The sequence below is a fragment of the Thrips palmi genome, unplaced genomic scaffold, assembly GCF_012932325.1.
Source record: "Thrips palmi isolate BJ-2018 unplaced genomic scaffold, TpBJ-2018v1 HiC_scaffold_8, whole genome shotgun sequence".
In the NCBI taxonomy this organism is placed as follows: Eukaryota; Metazoa; Arthropoda; class Insecta; order Thysanoptera; family Thripidae; genus Thrips; species Thrips palmi.
In genome coordinates, this window is record NW_023144635.1 from 11,185,241 (window position 1) to 11,201,451 (window position 16,211).

Sequence of the window (16,211 nt, forward strand, 5' to 3'; positions counted from 1 at the left end):
TTTTCATACATACCGCTGCCAACAACTCAGAAGTGGAGACAACAATACCTTGTTGAAGAACATGTAGATAGGGCACAAGAACAACATAACGCACAACCGGCGGATTTTTGAGCGAGGAATTGCTTTGGCAGTTGACACGATAACGTCTGGGAGGCATGCCTCTAGCCCCTAGCTCGGGGCCGCGGCAGGCAGCATGCAGCACAGGGTGGCGGCGCACAGGCCGTGCGCCCTGACGCGGTCCCTGGGGCCCCGCGGGGCGCGCAGCTCCAGCCACTGCTCCTGGTTTGGCACGTACATCTCGGCGGGCATGGTGTCCGCTGGCGCCGCGGCGTCCGCGCCCTGGCCGGCGCTCGGCTGCGGCTGGCCGAACCGGCCCGCGGGGGCGGCGAGCGCGGGGTGGACGGTGGCGGCGGCCCCGGGGGCGGCGGGCAGCCCGCTGGCCGTCATGGACACCCTCTCGCCGGGGCGGCGCAGCAGCAGGCGGCCCACGCCCTCGCAGCGCCGCAGCACCTCGTGGCGGAGCAGTGCGGCGCGCAGCTCCGTCGGCAGGGAGACGCGCTCGCACAGCCAGGTGGGCACGGCGCCGAAGTCCGTCAGCAGCTGCAGCGCGCCCCACTCGCTGAACTTGATGCGGCGCGTGTAGATGTGGTCCAGCCAGGACTCGCACGCGATGCGCAGCACCAGCCCGCCCACCGTGAGCTGCACGCTGGCCGTCAGCAGCCCGCTGGCCGCCAGCACGGGCCGCAGCACGCGCTCTGCCGTCGAGAACAAGGAACGAGGCAATTCCTCCCACATTGACGTTCTGAGAAACATTTCCATCTGCTTTGGGCCAGCACTCACCCAGGAAGTCCTCCACGTAGGCCGTGGCGTACTCGGGCATGCCGCCGGAGCCGCTCTGCCGCCAGTACCGCGGCGCGGGGAACACCATGTGCAGCGTGGCCAGGCTGACGGTGCGGCACACGGACGCCAGGACGGCGATGGACTCCTCCGGCACGCGCTTCAGCTTGTTGATGTTCTCCTTGACCTCGGACACCAGCTTGGCGCGCATCCGGCTGCACACCGTCACGTGCACGCTGGCGGTGCGGGGCAGATCGCCGTGGTCGCGGAGCTGCGGCATCACAACACACTGTTTGCCTTTTCTCGGCGAAGGCGACGACAAGTTCGTGTTGAATTAGCCTACCTTGAGCCTGCTCAGCTCGGCCAGGCAGTTGGCCACGTCGCGCTGGCTCACGAGGAAGAAGGCGGCCAGCGTCCAGGAGCCGGCCAGCATGCGCGCGCGCGCCGCCGTCCAGAGCCGGGTGGTGTGCACCGAGTGGTCCAGGCGATGCAGCAGCGGGATCTGCTCCACCAGCGGCAGGGCCTCGATCTCGTCCAGTGGCGGCGCCGCGCACGCCGGGCCGTCACCCTCACAGTGGTTGGACAGGTCCACCAGGTCGGCCAGGGTGGCGGAGAAGAGGCGGCCCGTGGCCGTGCCCCGCACGCCAGCCTCCACGTCGCCGCGGCCGCCCTCCTGCTGCTCGTCCTCCGCGTCCTGCCGCGTGCGCCCGCCACCGGCCCCGGGGCCCTTGCCGCGGCAGTGCTGGTGGCCGGCCGCCACGATGGAGCGCCGGAACAGCGCGTCCCACGACGTGGAGGTGACGTGCACGCCCAGCGAGTCCACCAGGCTCTGCAGCGCGCCCAGACACAGCGCGGGCACCGCGGCTGCAGACGGAAGGTGCAGCAGATCAGCTGATGTGCGCGACTGTACACTGGGGGACGTCCCCTCGTCTCGTACTCACGGGACTTGGTGAGCTTGATGAGCCAGGCGCGAAGGTGGTGGCAGTGCTGCGGCGACTCTGCGCCCAGCGGCCCGCGACCCGCGCCCCTGCCGCCTCCGCGGCCAGCACCCCACCACAGCAACACGTGCTCCACCACGCAGCCCACCTCGCCCCAGAGCAGCTGCTGGTAGTACTGCTGGGCGCGGCGACGGACTCCCCCGCGCGCGCGTTTCGTGTCTGGAACCGAGTTGCTCGTTATGCCTCCAGGCACCCTGTGTGTTTGTTCGAGGCACTGGGCTGAGCGCTCTTACCTGTCGTCTTAGAGTCCTTGACGGCGCCGGTGCCCAGGAGGTGCGGGGTGTGGCGCACGGCGGCCTGCAGCAGCCCGCCGAGCAGCGCGTCCTCGTCGCGCACCAGGCGCTCCAGGTCCAGCTTCTGCCCGCTGCCGTCTGAGCCCGCGGCCCTGCCGTGCGGCGGGGCCGCACCCGCGCAGCCCGCGTCGCTCGCCACGGGTGTCAGCCCCCCGGTGGAGGCGGCCGGGCCGTGCGGCGGCGACATGTGGTGCGTCAGGGCCCTGAAGATCTCCATGCTCGAGTTGTCGTCCTCCGGGGGTGGCGTGCGAGGCGTGCGGCCGGAGGCGGGGCTGTCGGGGTGCGCGCGGGGGCGGACGTGCGGCGGGCGGTAGCTCGCCTGCAGCCCGTGCACCAGCTTCCGACAGCACCGCTCGGCGCGCTGCTGCGCCAGCAACTGCAGGATCCTGGTGAGCGACAGCTTGCGCAGCGGGTACTGCAGCGTGGCACACGAGTTGCGGCACACGCCCACCACGCTGCCCTCCCCCGAGGAGCCCAGGGCCAGCATGTCGTTGTACACGGCCACCATCCTGAGGGCGAGAGCAGAGGCGTCCGTGAATGCGCAGCAATGCGCAGTGCGCGCCGGGACCGGGGCTGTCGGGACCCAGAGGCCGAGCGCCTGCCAAGCGGAGGGTAGGCAACACGCCGGCACCGGTGCGTTACGGGGCGGCGTGCCACCCCGGCGCTCCAAGAGACCAGCACATTAATTGCACTAGTGCATAGTGGGAATTTTTCGGAAGTTTTGCCCGACCAGCATAACGAGGCCCTTTTGGATCCAGCGGACTACTCACCGCAGGATACAGCGCCAGCCAGGCCACTCCGGGTGCTGGCTGCAGTGGGCCAGCGTCTCCGTGACGATGGCCTGCACGAGGTGCAGCAGCGTCACGCGGTCCTGCCACACTCGGCCGCGCCACCACTGCAGCTTGTAGGTGAGCACGGCGCCGCAGCCACTGCCCCCTGGGCCGCCCCCGGTGCTGCCTCCGCCAGAGCCGCCCCCCGCGGCGGCAGCGTTAGCGGCCTGCGCCGCGGACGCGGAGACGGCGGCACGAACACGGGCCAGGGCCGCGGACACGGACACCACCTCGTCGACGCACGCCGCCAGTTCCTGGTGGAAGTGAGCCAGTGTGACGACGGCGGTCGAGTCTCCGCGAGGCATAGGGCCGACCGCGGCGAGCCCTGCTGGCCCACCTGGATGTCAATGGAGTCTCCGACGGCGGCGGCCCCGGACCCTGACCCGGGCTCGGGGGCGGGCGCCGTGCCGGCGATGTGCAGCAGCAGGCGGCGGAGGCGCGTCACCAGCAGGCCGCAGCGTCGGTGCAGCTGGCCGCAGTCGCGGTACAAGTCCGCGTCCCGCTTCAAGTCCTCGGCGGGCAGCCAGCGCGTCGCCGAGATGACGGTGGACACCGCCGTGCCCAGCTGGCGAGCCACTGTCGACGGCGTGGGCGTCGTGGTGGTCATGGCGGCCAACGACGGGGCCCGCGGGTGGGACTCACCCTCCGCTGCGAGGGAAAGCACACAGACGCTTGCACGCGCAGCCAGTGACGATCGTCAGATCAGGTTTTCGAGGAACCAACCCCTCGGCGAAGCGACAAATTCGTACAAAATAGATGAGCAGGGCTCTTGTTGTGTTCACGGAAATAGATCAATCGATAGGTTAGCGGCTCCTGCCTTGTCTTCGGCTGTCGGCACTACAGTGGACTAAACCTGGTGCTGCTTGAGCGTGTGAGGGTTCCAGACCTGGAAAGCCTGCCCTTACTCCCGCGCCCGCCTCTATGGGGGTTCCCCACCCCGTCCCACTCTGCATGCTCGGTGTCGATCTGGCCGATGTGGCCGATGTGGCCCGTTCCCGCGGGGTGTGTCTGCTAGTCTGCTTGGACGGGCGTGCGAAGGACGGCGAAGCGAAGGGCCCCCTCACACTTGGGTGCTCCGACAAATGTGTTGGTTGCTGGCGCAGGGCGCGCAGGGCCGTGAGAAACAAACACCTTGACTCATGACCTTCGCCCCCTGCCGCCTGCCGCCTTCCGGAGTGCATGGAGTGGGTCCCCGGTCCCCCAGTGCCTCCAGGCGTGCCGTGCGTGACACCGCCTCCACCCACCCTAAGGCAGGCGCCACGTGCGCGTCGTGCACCCCACCGACCCCACCCCACGAGTCCCAGTTCCATGCCCTCGCCCAAACAACATTCACCACATTCGCCAGGCCCCTGCTGTCCACGAAAGCAGCGTGGTTCGACGATCGGTGACTGTAGTAGGGGTTTATGTACGGCCCCTGCCACTTGAAGGAACCACCGTATTCCTTCGAGCACTCATCTCCTCACCTCGGCCGTCAGCTGTAGTTTCCCCTCATGGTCGCGACGGTCGGCGCGAGTCCCGGAGGTCACGAGATCCTCACGGCCGAGGTCACCATGGGGTCGGTGCCGAGGGGCGTCCTCTCGACGTCGGCGTCGACGCGGTGCTCCTGGCAGGCCATGGCGTCGTCGACGTGGACGTCTGCGCGCGCCGCCACGGAGCACGTGCGCCCGCCGTCGCTGGTTGGCGCGTACTGGGCTGGCGGCCTGGCCTCGTGGCGCCTCCGGCCACGCCGCAGGGCCGCAGGGCCGCAGTGCAGCAGGGACTGACGGGGACCTGGCATCGATCGGCGCCGCGCTACCGCGCTACCCCTCGCGCCGCGCGGCCACTGCGCCCCGCGCCCGCACTGCCTGCCGCGCCCGCCGCGCCCCGCACTCCGCGGCGTCTTGGCGTTCGGCCTGTCATTACGGTGACGACCGGCCCACATAACAACGCGGCGGCGCGGCGGCGCGGCACTTTAGGGTGCGGGGCTCTGCTCCTCCGAAACGGGGGCCTCCGGCGCGCCGCGGTGGGGTGGCGTGACGGGTCGGCGTCGACCGCAGCGCCGCCGCCGACCGCCGGCGAAGAGGAGAGGAGCCGAGGTGCGAGAGGGAACGCGACGGCGGCCGAACCCCGTGGCGCCGAGGCGCCGTGGCGGGCGTCATGTTGGCGGTGGGGTGGTGATCGCTGTGCCAAGCACCAATTCTCACGTCGCAGCGCCCCGTCGCCGAGACGGCCATGACGGCCATGGCGGCCGCCGTGCTCGCTCATCGCCGCAATCACTCCAGTTTCCTTCCGGCCCGCCTTGGGGTGCCCCTCCGGACGACGACTGTAATGGATAACGCTGTACCTCCCCCTCACTGCCGCGCGCCCTCTCCCTCGTGGCGCCGGGGGAACTTGAATGCACTGGACGGCGCCCTGACTGACCTTGTCCGTGGCCGAGGTCGTAGAAGTGCTGACTCTCAACTCACGTGGCCTGGGTTCGAGCCCGAAAGAATCTCATCATTTTTTCGGAAGGTTGTCTCAATGCCGATTGCGCTGTGGGTCCCACACACTGCGTGCGGTGTCAACAAAGCAGTCTCCATGATGATGAACTCTTTGATTTCTTCTTCTTGTATGTTCCTCGCTCCTGGAGCGGTAATCGTTTTTGTTGCTCTTCTTCTAGTGGCGCGGGCTGGCGCGGTTCGCACGCCACTGCTGCTGGTGCGGGTTGGTAATTGGGGCACAGCAGAAGCGCCGCATAAAATGCCAGAGCAACAGCAACTTCCGAGCCCGACTTCCTCCCGCGTGTCGAACCCGCTTTGTTTTCAAAGTTTTACCACCATTAGCCAGTCGTGTCTCGCCGGCGCCCCCATCCACCTATCGACCTTGGCTCGCCTTGACTGCATCTGGAGTCGCGTTGCATCGCCACTTCCGGTGCACATTTTAATTTTCAGAGCAGTCTGCGTCTCGCTCCCATCGGCGTGCGACGTATTGCCTACCTGCCGGGCTGGTGCACCGGGGGCTTCTGTGTTGCTGGTTTAGTTGTTGGTTGTTGTTATGGTTGTTTTTATGGGGGAGGGGGCTGTCTGATTTGATTAAGTAACTCAACTCACAGCTTTTAGAAAAGGAACAAGTTTTATTGGCATTAAAACTAACAGTCAGGTCACAAAAAAAACACAACAGCCTAGAACACACCTCAAATTTAAGAACGAATGAGATCTTCGCTCTGTCCTCTCCGTAAAAAAATAAATCATGACTTAACAATTAAATAAAAATACTGGTCGGCTGCCGGGGTTTACTGGGGGAAGGCGTCTTCGAAGGGGACCTTGCTGAATATCCTGTTGGCGATCTGCAACAGGGCCTGGGAGAAGGCCTCGGAGATGGCGGGCCGCAGGTCCTCCATGATCACGCCGTCGTTCTCGGAGACTACTCTGCTGAGCAGATCGGCTGCAGGGAGAGAGAGGAGCAGGTCATGAATTTCCAGCGAGTTGACCGAGGCACAACCAGAAAAAAAAAACATTGCTACATAAAAGAAATTGTTACTTAAAATGAGGCGAGTTTACTTGAAACTTTCAGCCATGAGGTAAATTATCCAAGTAAATTTTCCCATTTTAAGAAATGTCTTTTCAGTGTGCAGAACAGAGACGGCGCTCACCCTGCGTGGCGTGGGCCGGGTTGACGAACTTGAAGGTCGACTTCTCGGGGATGAGCTCGAAGTTGACGTTGTCGATGTGGAGGTGCTCCTTGCCGGACTTGGCCTTCTTCAGGTTGCCTTGCATCGTGAGTCGGATCAGCGTTTTCTCTGCGGAACGGAAAGTCAATTCAGTAAGTCTCAATAATGGGGAGAGCTTTGCGGAGGCCGATTAGGGAAAGGTAAAGGACACCCACGCATTTTGATGGTGGTCTTTCCGTTTCCGTTGATGGGGATCAGGAGCACCCTGCCGACCACCTTGTACAAGCTGTTGAGGTCCAGGTTGGGTGTCCTCATGGTCGCCACGAATTTGTACTTGTTCATGTCAGCCCTGGAATAAGATGACATGATATTAGAGCCCTCACTACAAGATCAAATGTGTGCTTAGTACACAGCTATGGGAGCGTACTTGCAAGCACACATCTATAGGTGTGTGCTTGGCAAGCACACAGCTACAGGTGTATGCTTGGCAAGTACACATCTATAGGTGTATGCTTGGCCAAGCACACTTTAATCCCACCCATTTAAAGGCATACTCTATAGATGTGTGCTTGTCCAAGCATACACCTATAGATGTGTGCTTGCAAGTACGCTCCCACAGCTGTGTACTAAGCACACATTTGATCTTGTAGTGCTGCAGAGAATAAAAGAAAAAACATAGCACAGGCTGGAGGATCACATACTTGAAGCTCTCCACCTTGGCGTTCTTGAAGCCCACCAGCTCGGCGTCGGACAGGGTCATGTCCATGGACAGGGCGCCGCCGCCTCCCTTGTCCAGACGCAGCTGCTGCACCTTGAACGGGTCCAGGGGCAGGAGGCCGAACTCGGCATTTCCTGGGAGGGGAAAAACAAAGTGAGTGAGTTCGCGCCGAGGGGGTAACGACTTCTGGAATCCGGCTGACAGCAAATTGGGAGGTAATCCGGGGTAATCCGGGGTAATCCGGGGTAATCCAGGATTATTTTGGCTGTAATCCGGAGGTAATTTGGGGATAATCCGGGGTAATCCGGGGTAATCCGTAATCCGGCTGACACGAAATTTGCCAGTTGTTACCCCCTCGGTTCGCGCACAAAAATGTTTACACAGGAAGTAAAACCGAGTGGCTCATTTTGTCGGTACCTTTTTCAAGCTCCTTCATGGCGCGCTGCATGGCGCCTTTCAGGCACTCGTCCAGCTTGGGGTCGGACCTCTTGCACGTCCCCCACGACTCGGCTGGAACAGGCAAGGCAAACGGTCACGGCGTTGTTTCGATCAAGTAGTTTGTTATAGTTTGTTGTCGTCAGGTTTTCTTTCAAGTTGTTGTTGTCGTTCTGAGTTGATGATGTTGAGAACGCGAGCCTCATCGCGGCCGCCTGGTGCGCCTCACGCAGACCATCGACCCGCCTCCCGGCGCCGAACCGGGCCCCGGGCTCCACCTGCTGGACTCGGATACTCGGATTCGAGATTCGAGTTTCGACTCGTTTCTCCGGTCGTTCACTTTACGCTCCAAGCTAGGGTTCTAAACACCGGAAAAAAAACATGAAAAAAACGGAAAAAAAAAACTGTTTTTTTCGGCTTTTTATTTTAGCAATTTTTCCGGAAAAATATGTTTTTTTCCTAATTTTGGTACTTTTTGGTGTTGTTTTGCTATTTGTGCTTATTTGACATGCTGGCAAGCTTAGTTAGGTCAATATCAACACCCAGGTATGACAATAAAAATAAAAAACGTGAGCTTCGTTTTTTTGCCACCTAACGCGCCACTACGCTTCCCCCTTAGCTTCGCGCCACCCGTTTAAACGACATTTCAGGCCCAAAAATAATTTTCCGTTTTTTTCGAAAAAAAAAACCGTTTTTTTTCATGGTTTTTTTTTCCAAATTTTATTTTTCACACTTTTTTAGAACCCTACTCCAAGCTTGACGCGCTGCCCCGCCCCGCCCCGCCCGGCTAAACAGCCGGCACAGCACCCGATCCACCTCGAAGTGCCCGCGTAGCCTCGCAGCAGGCTCGAGGCACTACACGGAGGTTGGTTGGCCCCCACTGCCGTGCGCCAGTGTAACCACCACGCACAGACCGAAAACACGTTTGCCCTGCACTGCGCTGCACTCGGCCAAATAAAGGAGTGCGTCCTGTACTTAGTGCGGGTTGCGTAAACGAGTGCATAACGATCGCTATCGCGCGTTGCGCGTTGCGACGTTCGAATGTGTGCGACTTGGGTCGGGGCGAGTGCAACCTGTCCTGTCCGCCGGGCCGCTCTCCGCTCTCCGCCCGCTTTACGTCACCCACCCCATCAGCAGCTGGTGGAGCACGGTGGAGCGCGGGGCCGCGGCGGGGATGGCGGGGCAGAGCGCTGGCCGTACCGGTTCAAAAACCCGTGCCCGAAGCTTCGGTGCAAGCGGTCGGCATACGATTCAAAGTGATATTATTTAAAACCTTCGTGTTTTATTCCCGGGTTCGCCTCGAGGGGCGAACGAGAAAGAAGAAAATCACAATCCGAATTTGAATTTAAATCGTACCTCGTTAAGCGCCTCGAGGGAAGACAGTCCGGGGCGCATCGCGCTCAAAGTGCCACTCCTCCGAAAGTGGCGCGGCAGGGGTGCGCCTGAATCGGCCTGATTCGGCTTACGATCCTACCTGGTCTGACCTATCATGTCCATGTCCACCACAAGTCTGAGAACGGGGCCGAGGCGGGCCGAGGCTGCAAGAGTGCAGGGTGCTTACGGATTTTGTTGGCGGCCTGCACGGAGGGGGCCGTCACGGCCAGCACCAGCACCAGGCCGGCGGCCGCGCTTCGCGTCAGCATGGCGTGTGAGGAGAGTGGAGAGCTGGACGTCGGGGAACTAACAGGTCGGCGCCGGCGTACTCCCGTTTTATACACGCCGGCCGGCCAGGGCGGCAGGGCGGCAGGGCGGCCAGGGACCCCCTCCGCACTCCGGCCGGATTCAGGCTTCAGGCCGCTCCAGGCGTTCGCCACGCCGCTTCCAGATCCCACAGGAGCACGCAGCGGCACGCAGGCGGGAGCGTCCGGGACTCGAACCCGCGACCACCGCCTCGACCACGCCACTGTTGCGACTGGTTGCCACCGCGCGGGCGCAACAAAGCCACGTGCGGCCCTTTCCTGCAGGAGGTGCTGCCAACTGCGCATCGCGATTCAGCAGGCAGCACAGTGTAGTGTCCCGCCGCTGTCTCTCTCGCGTCCGGACGCAACACCCCCACGGGTGCGAGAGAGACAGAGCGACGAGATCGCTGTTCGGAATCACTCTGCCGGGCAGGTGTGGTCGCCTCTTCCATTCGACGACGAATAGTGCACCGCGCACCGCGTGCGGCCGAGAGGCGGCCTGGACATAGATGGCCTGTGAACGTGAACGCGGCGGCCGCCCCGCCCCGCCCCGCCCCGCCCAAGCCTCACGCACACGGTTCATCCCGCTGCCTGGGTTCCCACGCCTTTCCAAACAACGTCGTTGAGACGTTTTGATTCCGTTTTTCCGTCCTGTTCGATGCCCTCTCGGACGCCCTGTCCTGTCGGCGGGCCCGGCAGCGACCGGCACAGTCCGAGGCGGCGAGGCGGCGGCGAGCCCTTTGGACCCTCGGGACCCTCCAGGACGGCGTTATGCAAGCCGCAAGCCGGCGTCGTCGGGGCGCCGCGTCGGGCAGGAGGAACTTTCCTGCCGGAGCGGCCGAGGACCGCCGAGGACCCGGCGGCCGGGCCGGACCACGCCCGTTCTTGGAATTGACTTTGTAGTCAAGTTTGTAGTCATCTTCGTAGTTGTGGCCGTTCGGCTGACCGCTCCGCGCCGCGCCAGCTCCGGGGGTGCCGGGGGCAGGGCGCGAAGGTTCGAAACACGATGTGGATTGGCAGAGCTTCTCTACATTTAGCAACTGTCAGTCATGCGGACTGCTGCTTTGGGAACCTGGAACGCCTGCGAGGTAGGCCACCAAGCCGGCTCGCAGCACACCAGCGTGGAGACGGTGGCCTACCTCGCCCCTGCCGTCTTCACAGGGGCGAGGTAGGCCACCGTCTCCACACCGGTGTGCTGCGAGCCGGCTTGGTGGTCTACCTCGCAGGCGACCATCTCGCACGATCTGGAGATCGTGTCAATCTATTCTCGTGGCGGAGTAATTTTCTAAAAGAGTGTGCTCGAATCAAGGCATTTTAAAATTGTATTCATTTTCGCGCGCGCGTGCGTGACGTGCGCACATTCATGACCGGGCCCGGTTTTGCCAAAAATGGCCCTAGTTACCGATGTCTGTTCCGGCCAAACTACGCATCGCTAACACATTCATGGCCGGACTTGTTTTGGCCAAACTCGACAAACTGTCCTGAATGACCGCAGTCGGTTCCGACCAAACCAAACATCTCCGGACTAGATTTGAGCGCGAACCGCGCAATTACAAGGCCAGCCGCCGGCGAAACGATGTTCTGGAACGATCGGGAACGAAGACCCCGGCCCCACGCGGGCTTCAACGTGTGAGATGCGGGAAACAGGTAACTATTTAGTCCGCCGCAACCTCAAACTTTGATACGCTTGAGCTAAAAATTGCATTTTTACGGTAACGACGCTCTCGTTTGGTCGTGATAGTGTGTTCAGAACGTGATAGCGCCTCTGGAGCAGGTCAAGCATGTCGCCAAGCAGGCCGCCAAGCAGGCCGCCAAGCAGGCCGCCAAGCAGGCCGCCAAGCAGGCCGCCAAGCAGGCCGCCAAGCAGGCCGCCAAGCAGGCCGCCAAGCAGGCCGCCAAGCAGGCCGCCAAGCAGGCCGCCAAGCAGGCCGCCAAGCAGGCCGCCAAGCAGGCCGCCAAGCAGGCCGCCAAGCAGGCCGCCAAGCAGGCCGCCAAGCAGGCCGCCAAGTCGAGCAGGCGCCGCGCCGGCTCATGGGACGTCATGGGACGTGGGTCTCCTTGGGAGGGCTGCAGGCTGCGGACTCATGGCGGACTGCAGGCGTTCATGGAAGGTCATCCTGGCTGGAAGCTGGAAGAGACGGCCGTGCGTGCCGCGTGCTCGGCGCCGAGCCGCGGAGGTGCCGTCGCACTGCCGTCGCACCGAACACCGAACGCGGTGCGGGGACTTTCGGGCGGGGAGAAAGGGGGAGGGGGAGCACGGCGGCGGCGGCCTGGAGCTTCAAATGGGGAATATTGGAAGAAAATCGGGGCAGGTTTGGGAAGGGGTGGGGGCCCGCTGGGGGGCATCCCCCACCTGGCGCACGCCGCATGCGTCATTTGTGACCTACCCCACTCGCGACTCGCTCGCGACTCGCGCCGCCAGGCGTGTTTTTCGAGGCGGTGCGCGGTGCGGCGCGGCGCGCTGCGGGCGCCGCTCTCGCGAGGAGGCCAGACGACATCGCCTGCGTCCCTGATCCCCGCCGAACAAGCGAGCAAACAAACGAACGAACGCGCAAGCCGAAAACACGAGCAGGCGCGCGGAAAGGAAGGAAGGAGGGGAAGAAGCAGGCGGAAATGGATGGGACTTGCGTCACCGCCGCGTGAAACGTAAAGCAGAGGCAGAAGGACGAAAGACGGGTCGAAGGGACGACAACGGCGTGTGGTCGTCCACTTGGCGTCGGCAGGCAAGCCGCGGTGGAAGCCAAGCTGCCCCACCGGTCGGTCGCTGCAGCGGAGTCATTATTCCGCACAGTTGTTCGTCGCTCCGTCTCTCTCACGCCGCGACGGCCCGACGGCGCGCTCCGTGAGAGCGAGAGAGACGGACTGGGGGCTGCCTGCGACTGGGAATGACGATCCGCGATAAGACCAGCCCGCTGCACGCAACACGCATTATTCGCAGTTCGCACTCCTCACTCCTCATCCTCGCCTCGAAGTGCTTCCCGCGTGACAAAGTACTTCCCGTGCGGCACGAACGTCGCGCCGCCGCGGACAGCGGGCCGGATCCGATGACTCTTTACCTCTCTCGCACACACACGACACGCACGGAAAAAAAGGATTAGTTGTGACAACTAACATGTTAGTTGAAAAGCGTCCAAAGAAGATTTTAGTTTTCACGACTAAAAGTTTGCTGCTCGAACGAATTTATAAGTTGGAACGACTAAAAAACTACAGTTGGCTCAAGGATAAAGTTGATTGTGCCTACACTATGTTAGTTGTGATGACTAACATGAGCGTCACGAGAGAAAAGAAGCTTCGTATAAGAAAAACCTTCAACGGGTATCGATCGCGGAATCTGTGATCTGAGAGCTGCTGAGGCTATCCACTGCGCTGTGGTGAGCTGATAGCGGGAGAATGACCAATGACGCTGATACAGCAAACTGACCGATGCTAGGACAAGCGACGATTAAATGATCGCCCGAAAGTCGGGTCTCGTAAGAATGTCCGCAGCGCAGTGGGCAGCGTCTCTGATTGACAAGCGACAGGTCCTAAGTTCGATTCCCGCCGCAGATTTTTTTTCTGTGCGTGGTTTATTTTCTTCCGTGACGGTCGTGTTAATCCTCACAACTAACATAGTGTACGCACAATCAACTTTATCCTTGAGCCAACTGTAGTTTTTTAGTCGTTCCAACTTATAAATTCGTTCGAGCAGCAAACTTTTAGTCGTGGAAACTAAAATCTTCTTTGGACGCTTTTCAACTAACATGTTAGTTGTCACAACTAATCCTTTTTTTCCGTGCGGGGCGTCACGAGGGGGCGTGAGAGAGACAGAGCAGTGGAACGACTTTCGGAATCGCTCGGCGGGGAGGCGGCGGCCGCGGGGCCTTGGGGCGCGAGGCGCGAGCGGCGCGAGGTAGGCGACCCGGCGAGCGGGGCCGGCGGCGTGCTGCCTGCCGCCTGCCCGCCAGGGGGCACTGCGGCGTGGCACGCTGGCACGCGGCGGCACTAGAAGCCGGCCGGCCGGCGTCGCGGTCCGTCGCGGAAGCTGAAGCTGGTGGCACGCGGGCGGCTGGCGGGCGGCGCGCGGCGTCCACCGGGTCCACGCTCCTTGCCCGCCTCCTTGCGCGGCGTCGACCGTCCACATCAGCCAGCGACGCAGAAACCGGTCGCGCGGTGGACGCCGCCCCGCGCGCCGCGCGCGTGTATTTCTCGCTCCCGCAGTACACGTATTTCTGCCAAGCCGGCCTGTGTGTCATCGGAAGGCTTAAATCCTTGACAGGATATCGGGACGGCTGCGAGCGGAGGGGGCCTGCCTCTCCAGCAGGGGGGGGCGGGGCAGGCGGGGTGGCGCGGGGCTGTCGTCGGACGCGGAGTACATCGCGCGCCCAATGCGTTTTGCGTGTCTTCTCAAGATATGGAGAGAATCCTTGAGATGTGACTGGTTCTCACCCCCTGCGCCCACGGAGTGAGCAGAGGGAGTCGGTAGTCGGATGCAAAAGATGAGGCCCCCTAGCGGTAACCCAGGAGCGCTAGGAAGAGTGTGCGCAATTGTTCATATATTTGCAAATTTTATGCAAATTCCTGCACAGCCAAAAGGCAAAACTTTTCACTTTTTCTGCATCTTAGCGAGCGGCGAATGGTTGAGTTCAGCCGCATCTTAAGCGCTACTCCTAGCACGTTCACTGGATTGTAACTGCCAATAAATGTCTTCTCCATGTATTTGAAAAATAAATGGATAAATACACGAACCTTCGTGGAAATTATGTAACTTTTCTTATCCTCTCCCCCTCCTTCCTAAGCGATTCCCGACCCAGAGGCACTTTAGGTCGGCTTATGTGCCGGATCAGCACCAGCCGGAGGAGGTTGGCTGGTTGGCTTGTGGGTTGTCGACCCCCGCACGCTGCGTGTGCGTGTGTGCGCGTGCGCGTGACGTCATCGCTCCGTCTTCGTCACGATTTGGAGAAAAGAGTGTTCTCCTGATCTGATCGCGCTCCGCCACTCTTCTGCCCGGAGTTCCACCAAGGACGCCGCCAGCGCGCCAGCCGCTGGTTCGCCTGGACCGAATCGCAAGGATGAGGGCTAGTGTAGCGGTACGGCAGACAGCACTGCTCTGGTTTGTGAACCCACCAACGTGGACAGGACACCCACGCCTGACGCCACGCCCGCAGCCCCTGCATGTGATGTGGGTCAGTGCGAGTCCCGTTTGTTTACCCGCAGGACTAGGACGCCTGCCGCCGGACCTCCCAGAAGGAAAGTGCCGACTTGACTTGCCTAGAGATCGAAATCTGGTTCAGAGTCGCTCAGAGTACCCCGGAGGTATAAGCTCGCCTCGCCGCCTGTCGGTTGATTCCGAGCACAGCTTTCGTCGCCGTCTCCCTCACACCAACACGGGACGCTCCGTGAGAGCGAGAGAGACATGGCGACGAGAGCGGTGCTTGGAATAAGTCTGCTGTCGGCTTTGGCTTGGCTTTGGTGGCCCTCCGATTCAGGATTCAGGTTCCTGGTGGTTTCAAGACACGGCCACACCGCGGCCCGACAGCAGCGCTACGGCAAACCATGGCGAGCTTGTAAAGTCGACCCGCAAAATTAGCTCGTGGATCGGAGCTGTGAACTGGAATCCTACCGCGGCCGGCCCCGGTCTTCCCTGCGGTGCACGATGGGTTGCCTGCCCTCCGGGAGCGCTGGCCCCAGCGTACAGTGTCCGGTAGTTCAACCATGGTGGGAAAGAGGTGAGTAAGGTAATGCAGGAGTTGATAAATTAAGGTATATTTTTTATACACAATGATTCATCACACGGTTTTGGAAACAAACTCACTTACACTTCTTGTCTGCACATACAGAGTTTCATGGATGGTGGAGTTCACGCCTGTCACTGAGACCACATCGACAGCGCAGCCGTGCAGTGTACTCTAGCTTAACTTAGGTACTCCTTGGTAATTTGTGACACAAAAGCGCATTGCAGCAATTGATTTTCCAAAGTACTATGGTATACTAAATCGTTAACAACGATAATTTATAACATTTCATCAACAAAGCACAAAGTCCAACACTATCTACAATGTACAACACAACTCCACTCCTCCAACTGGAAACAAGGTAAATTGGACACAAAATCTTGCCTTGAGGTAGACTTAAGTTTGCATTTAAAAAAAGCATTGGTGAGGGCAAAAATAAATTAAGAAGACTGAAAATTTTGTAACAGCACAAAATTTTGCAGCAAATTCAATGAATGCTGTGCCATGCAATATTAAACTTGATTAGATGTGCGTCAGCAGCATTTCAAAACTTGATCCATATGGCAAGAGCCTTTCTGTTGGCTTCGTACCATAATGATTAAAAATTAATGCCCTCGCCATTGCTAGAACAGTATAAATAAGGGACCATACTGACGACAGACGAGAATACATAAGAAAATAACTTCAAAAACTTCCCACAACATCACTGCAGTATGGTTGAGGCCCCATCGCAAATTACAATAAGAATATCAAAATAATAACAGTTACTCGCTTTCTGAGACCTCAATGGCATTGAAATATTTGTAGAAAATCATGCACACAATATAAGCGCCATCATAGTTTGTGACCAAAATAAACAATGCCACATTTAAGACAGAAAATTGTTTGTTGTTCTCTACTTAGATTCACTTTCACAGAAACAAGTGCACTTCTAATGTATTTCTTCGGCTTAATTGAACCTTGAATTAAAGTTATAGCCTTTCACATTACATCAAGCTACATTCTCACAAATGTGTCTGAAAAATCATATTCATTTACTTTACTGTAGCCTGTCAACAATACATTGCACTAAGCCTAGCTCT

General features: G+C 60.2%; 2 protein-coding genes across 2 annotated transcripts; both read right to left on the reverse strand.

Moving 5' to 3' along the window:
- Positions 1 to 168: 168 nt before the first annotated feature.
- Positions 169 to 3,565, reverse strand: LOC117653231 (coiled-coil domain-containing protein 142). Its single transcript, XM_034398760.1, has 10 exons — positions 3,202 to 3,565; positions 2,899 to 3,085; positions 2,247 to 2,637; positions 2,069 to 2,132; positions 1,892 to 1,994; positions 1,779 to 1,849; positions 1,581 to 1,701; positions 1,181 to 1,475; positions 841 to 1,108; positions 169 to 755 (listed from the first exon to the last, which is right to left on the reverse strand). Exons 1-10 carry the CDS (start codon positions 3,563 to 3,565, stop codon positions 169 to 171), a joined length of 2,451 nt encoding a protein of 816 aa, XP_034254651.1.
- A 2,460-nt stretch (positions 3,566 to 6,025) lies between these two features.
- LOC117653567 lies at positions 6,026 to 9,432 on the reverse strand. Its single transcript, XM_034399345.1, has 6 exons — positions 9,301 to 9,432; positions 7,722 to 7,814; positions 7,288 to 7,438; positions 6,802 to 6,935; positions 6,569 to 6,715; positions 6,026 to 6,360 (listed from the first exon to the last, which is right to left on the reverse strand). The coding sequence occupies exons 1-6, from the start codon at positions 9,380 to 9,382 to the stop codon at positions 6,209 to 6,211; spliced, it is 759 nt and encodes a 252-aa protein (XP_034255236.1). The 5' UTR covers positions 9,383 to 9,432; the 3' UTR covers positions 6,026 to 6,208.
- Positions 9,433 to 16,211: the final 6,779 nt, after the last annotated feature.

Excerpts from the sequence above, each read along its gene's own strand:
- LOC117653231 (XM_034398760.1), bottom strand. The coding sequence starts at position 3,565 with ATGACCACCACGACGCCCACGCCGTCGACAGTGGCTCGCCAGCTGGGC. Across the intron at positions 2,133-2,246 it reads TGGCGAGCGACGCGGGCTGC|GCCGCCGTGCGCCACACCCC; the intron begins GCGGGTGCGGCC and ends GGGCTGCTGCAG. Across the intron at positions 1,850-1,891 it reads GTGGAGCACGTGTTGCTGTG|GCCGCTGGGCGCAGAGTCGC; the intron begins GTGGGGTGCTGG and ends CGCGGGTCGCGG.
- LOC117653567 (XM_034399345.1), bottom strand. The coding sequence starts at position 9,382 with ATGCTGACGCGAAGCGCGGCCGCCGGCCTGGTGCTGGTGCTGGCCGTG. Across the intron at positions 7,439-7,721 it reads CATGAAGGAGCTTGAAAAAG|GAAATGCCGAGTTCGGCCTC; the intron begins GTACCGACAAAA and ends TTCCCCTCCCAG. Across the intron at positions 6,361-6,568 it reads CCCGGCCCACGCCACGCAGG|CCGATCTGCTCAGCAGAGTA; the intron begins GTGAGCGCCGTC and ends CTCTCCCTGCAG.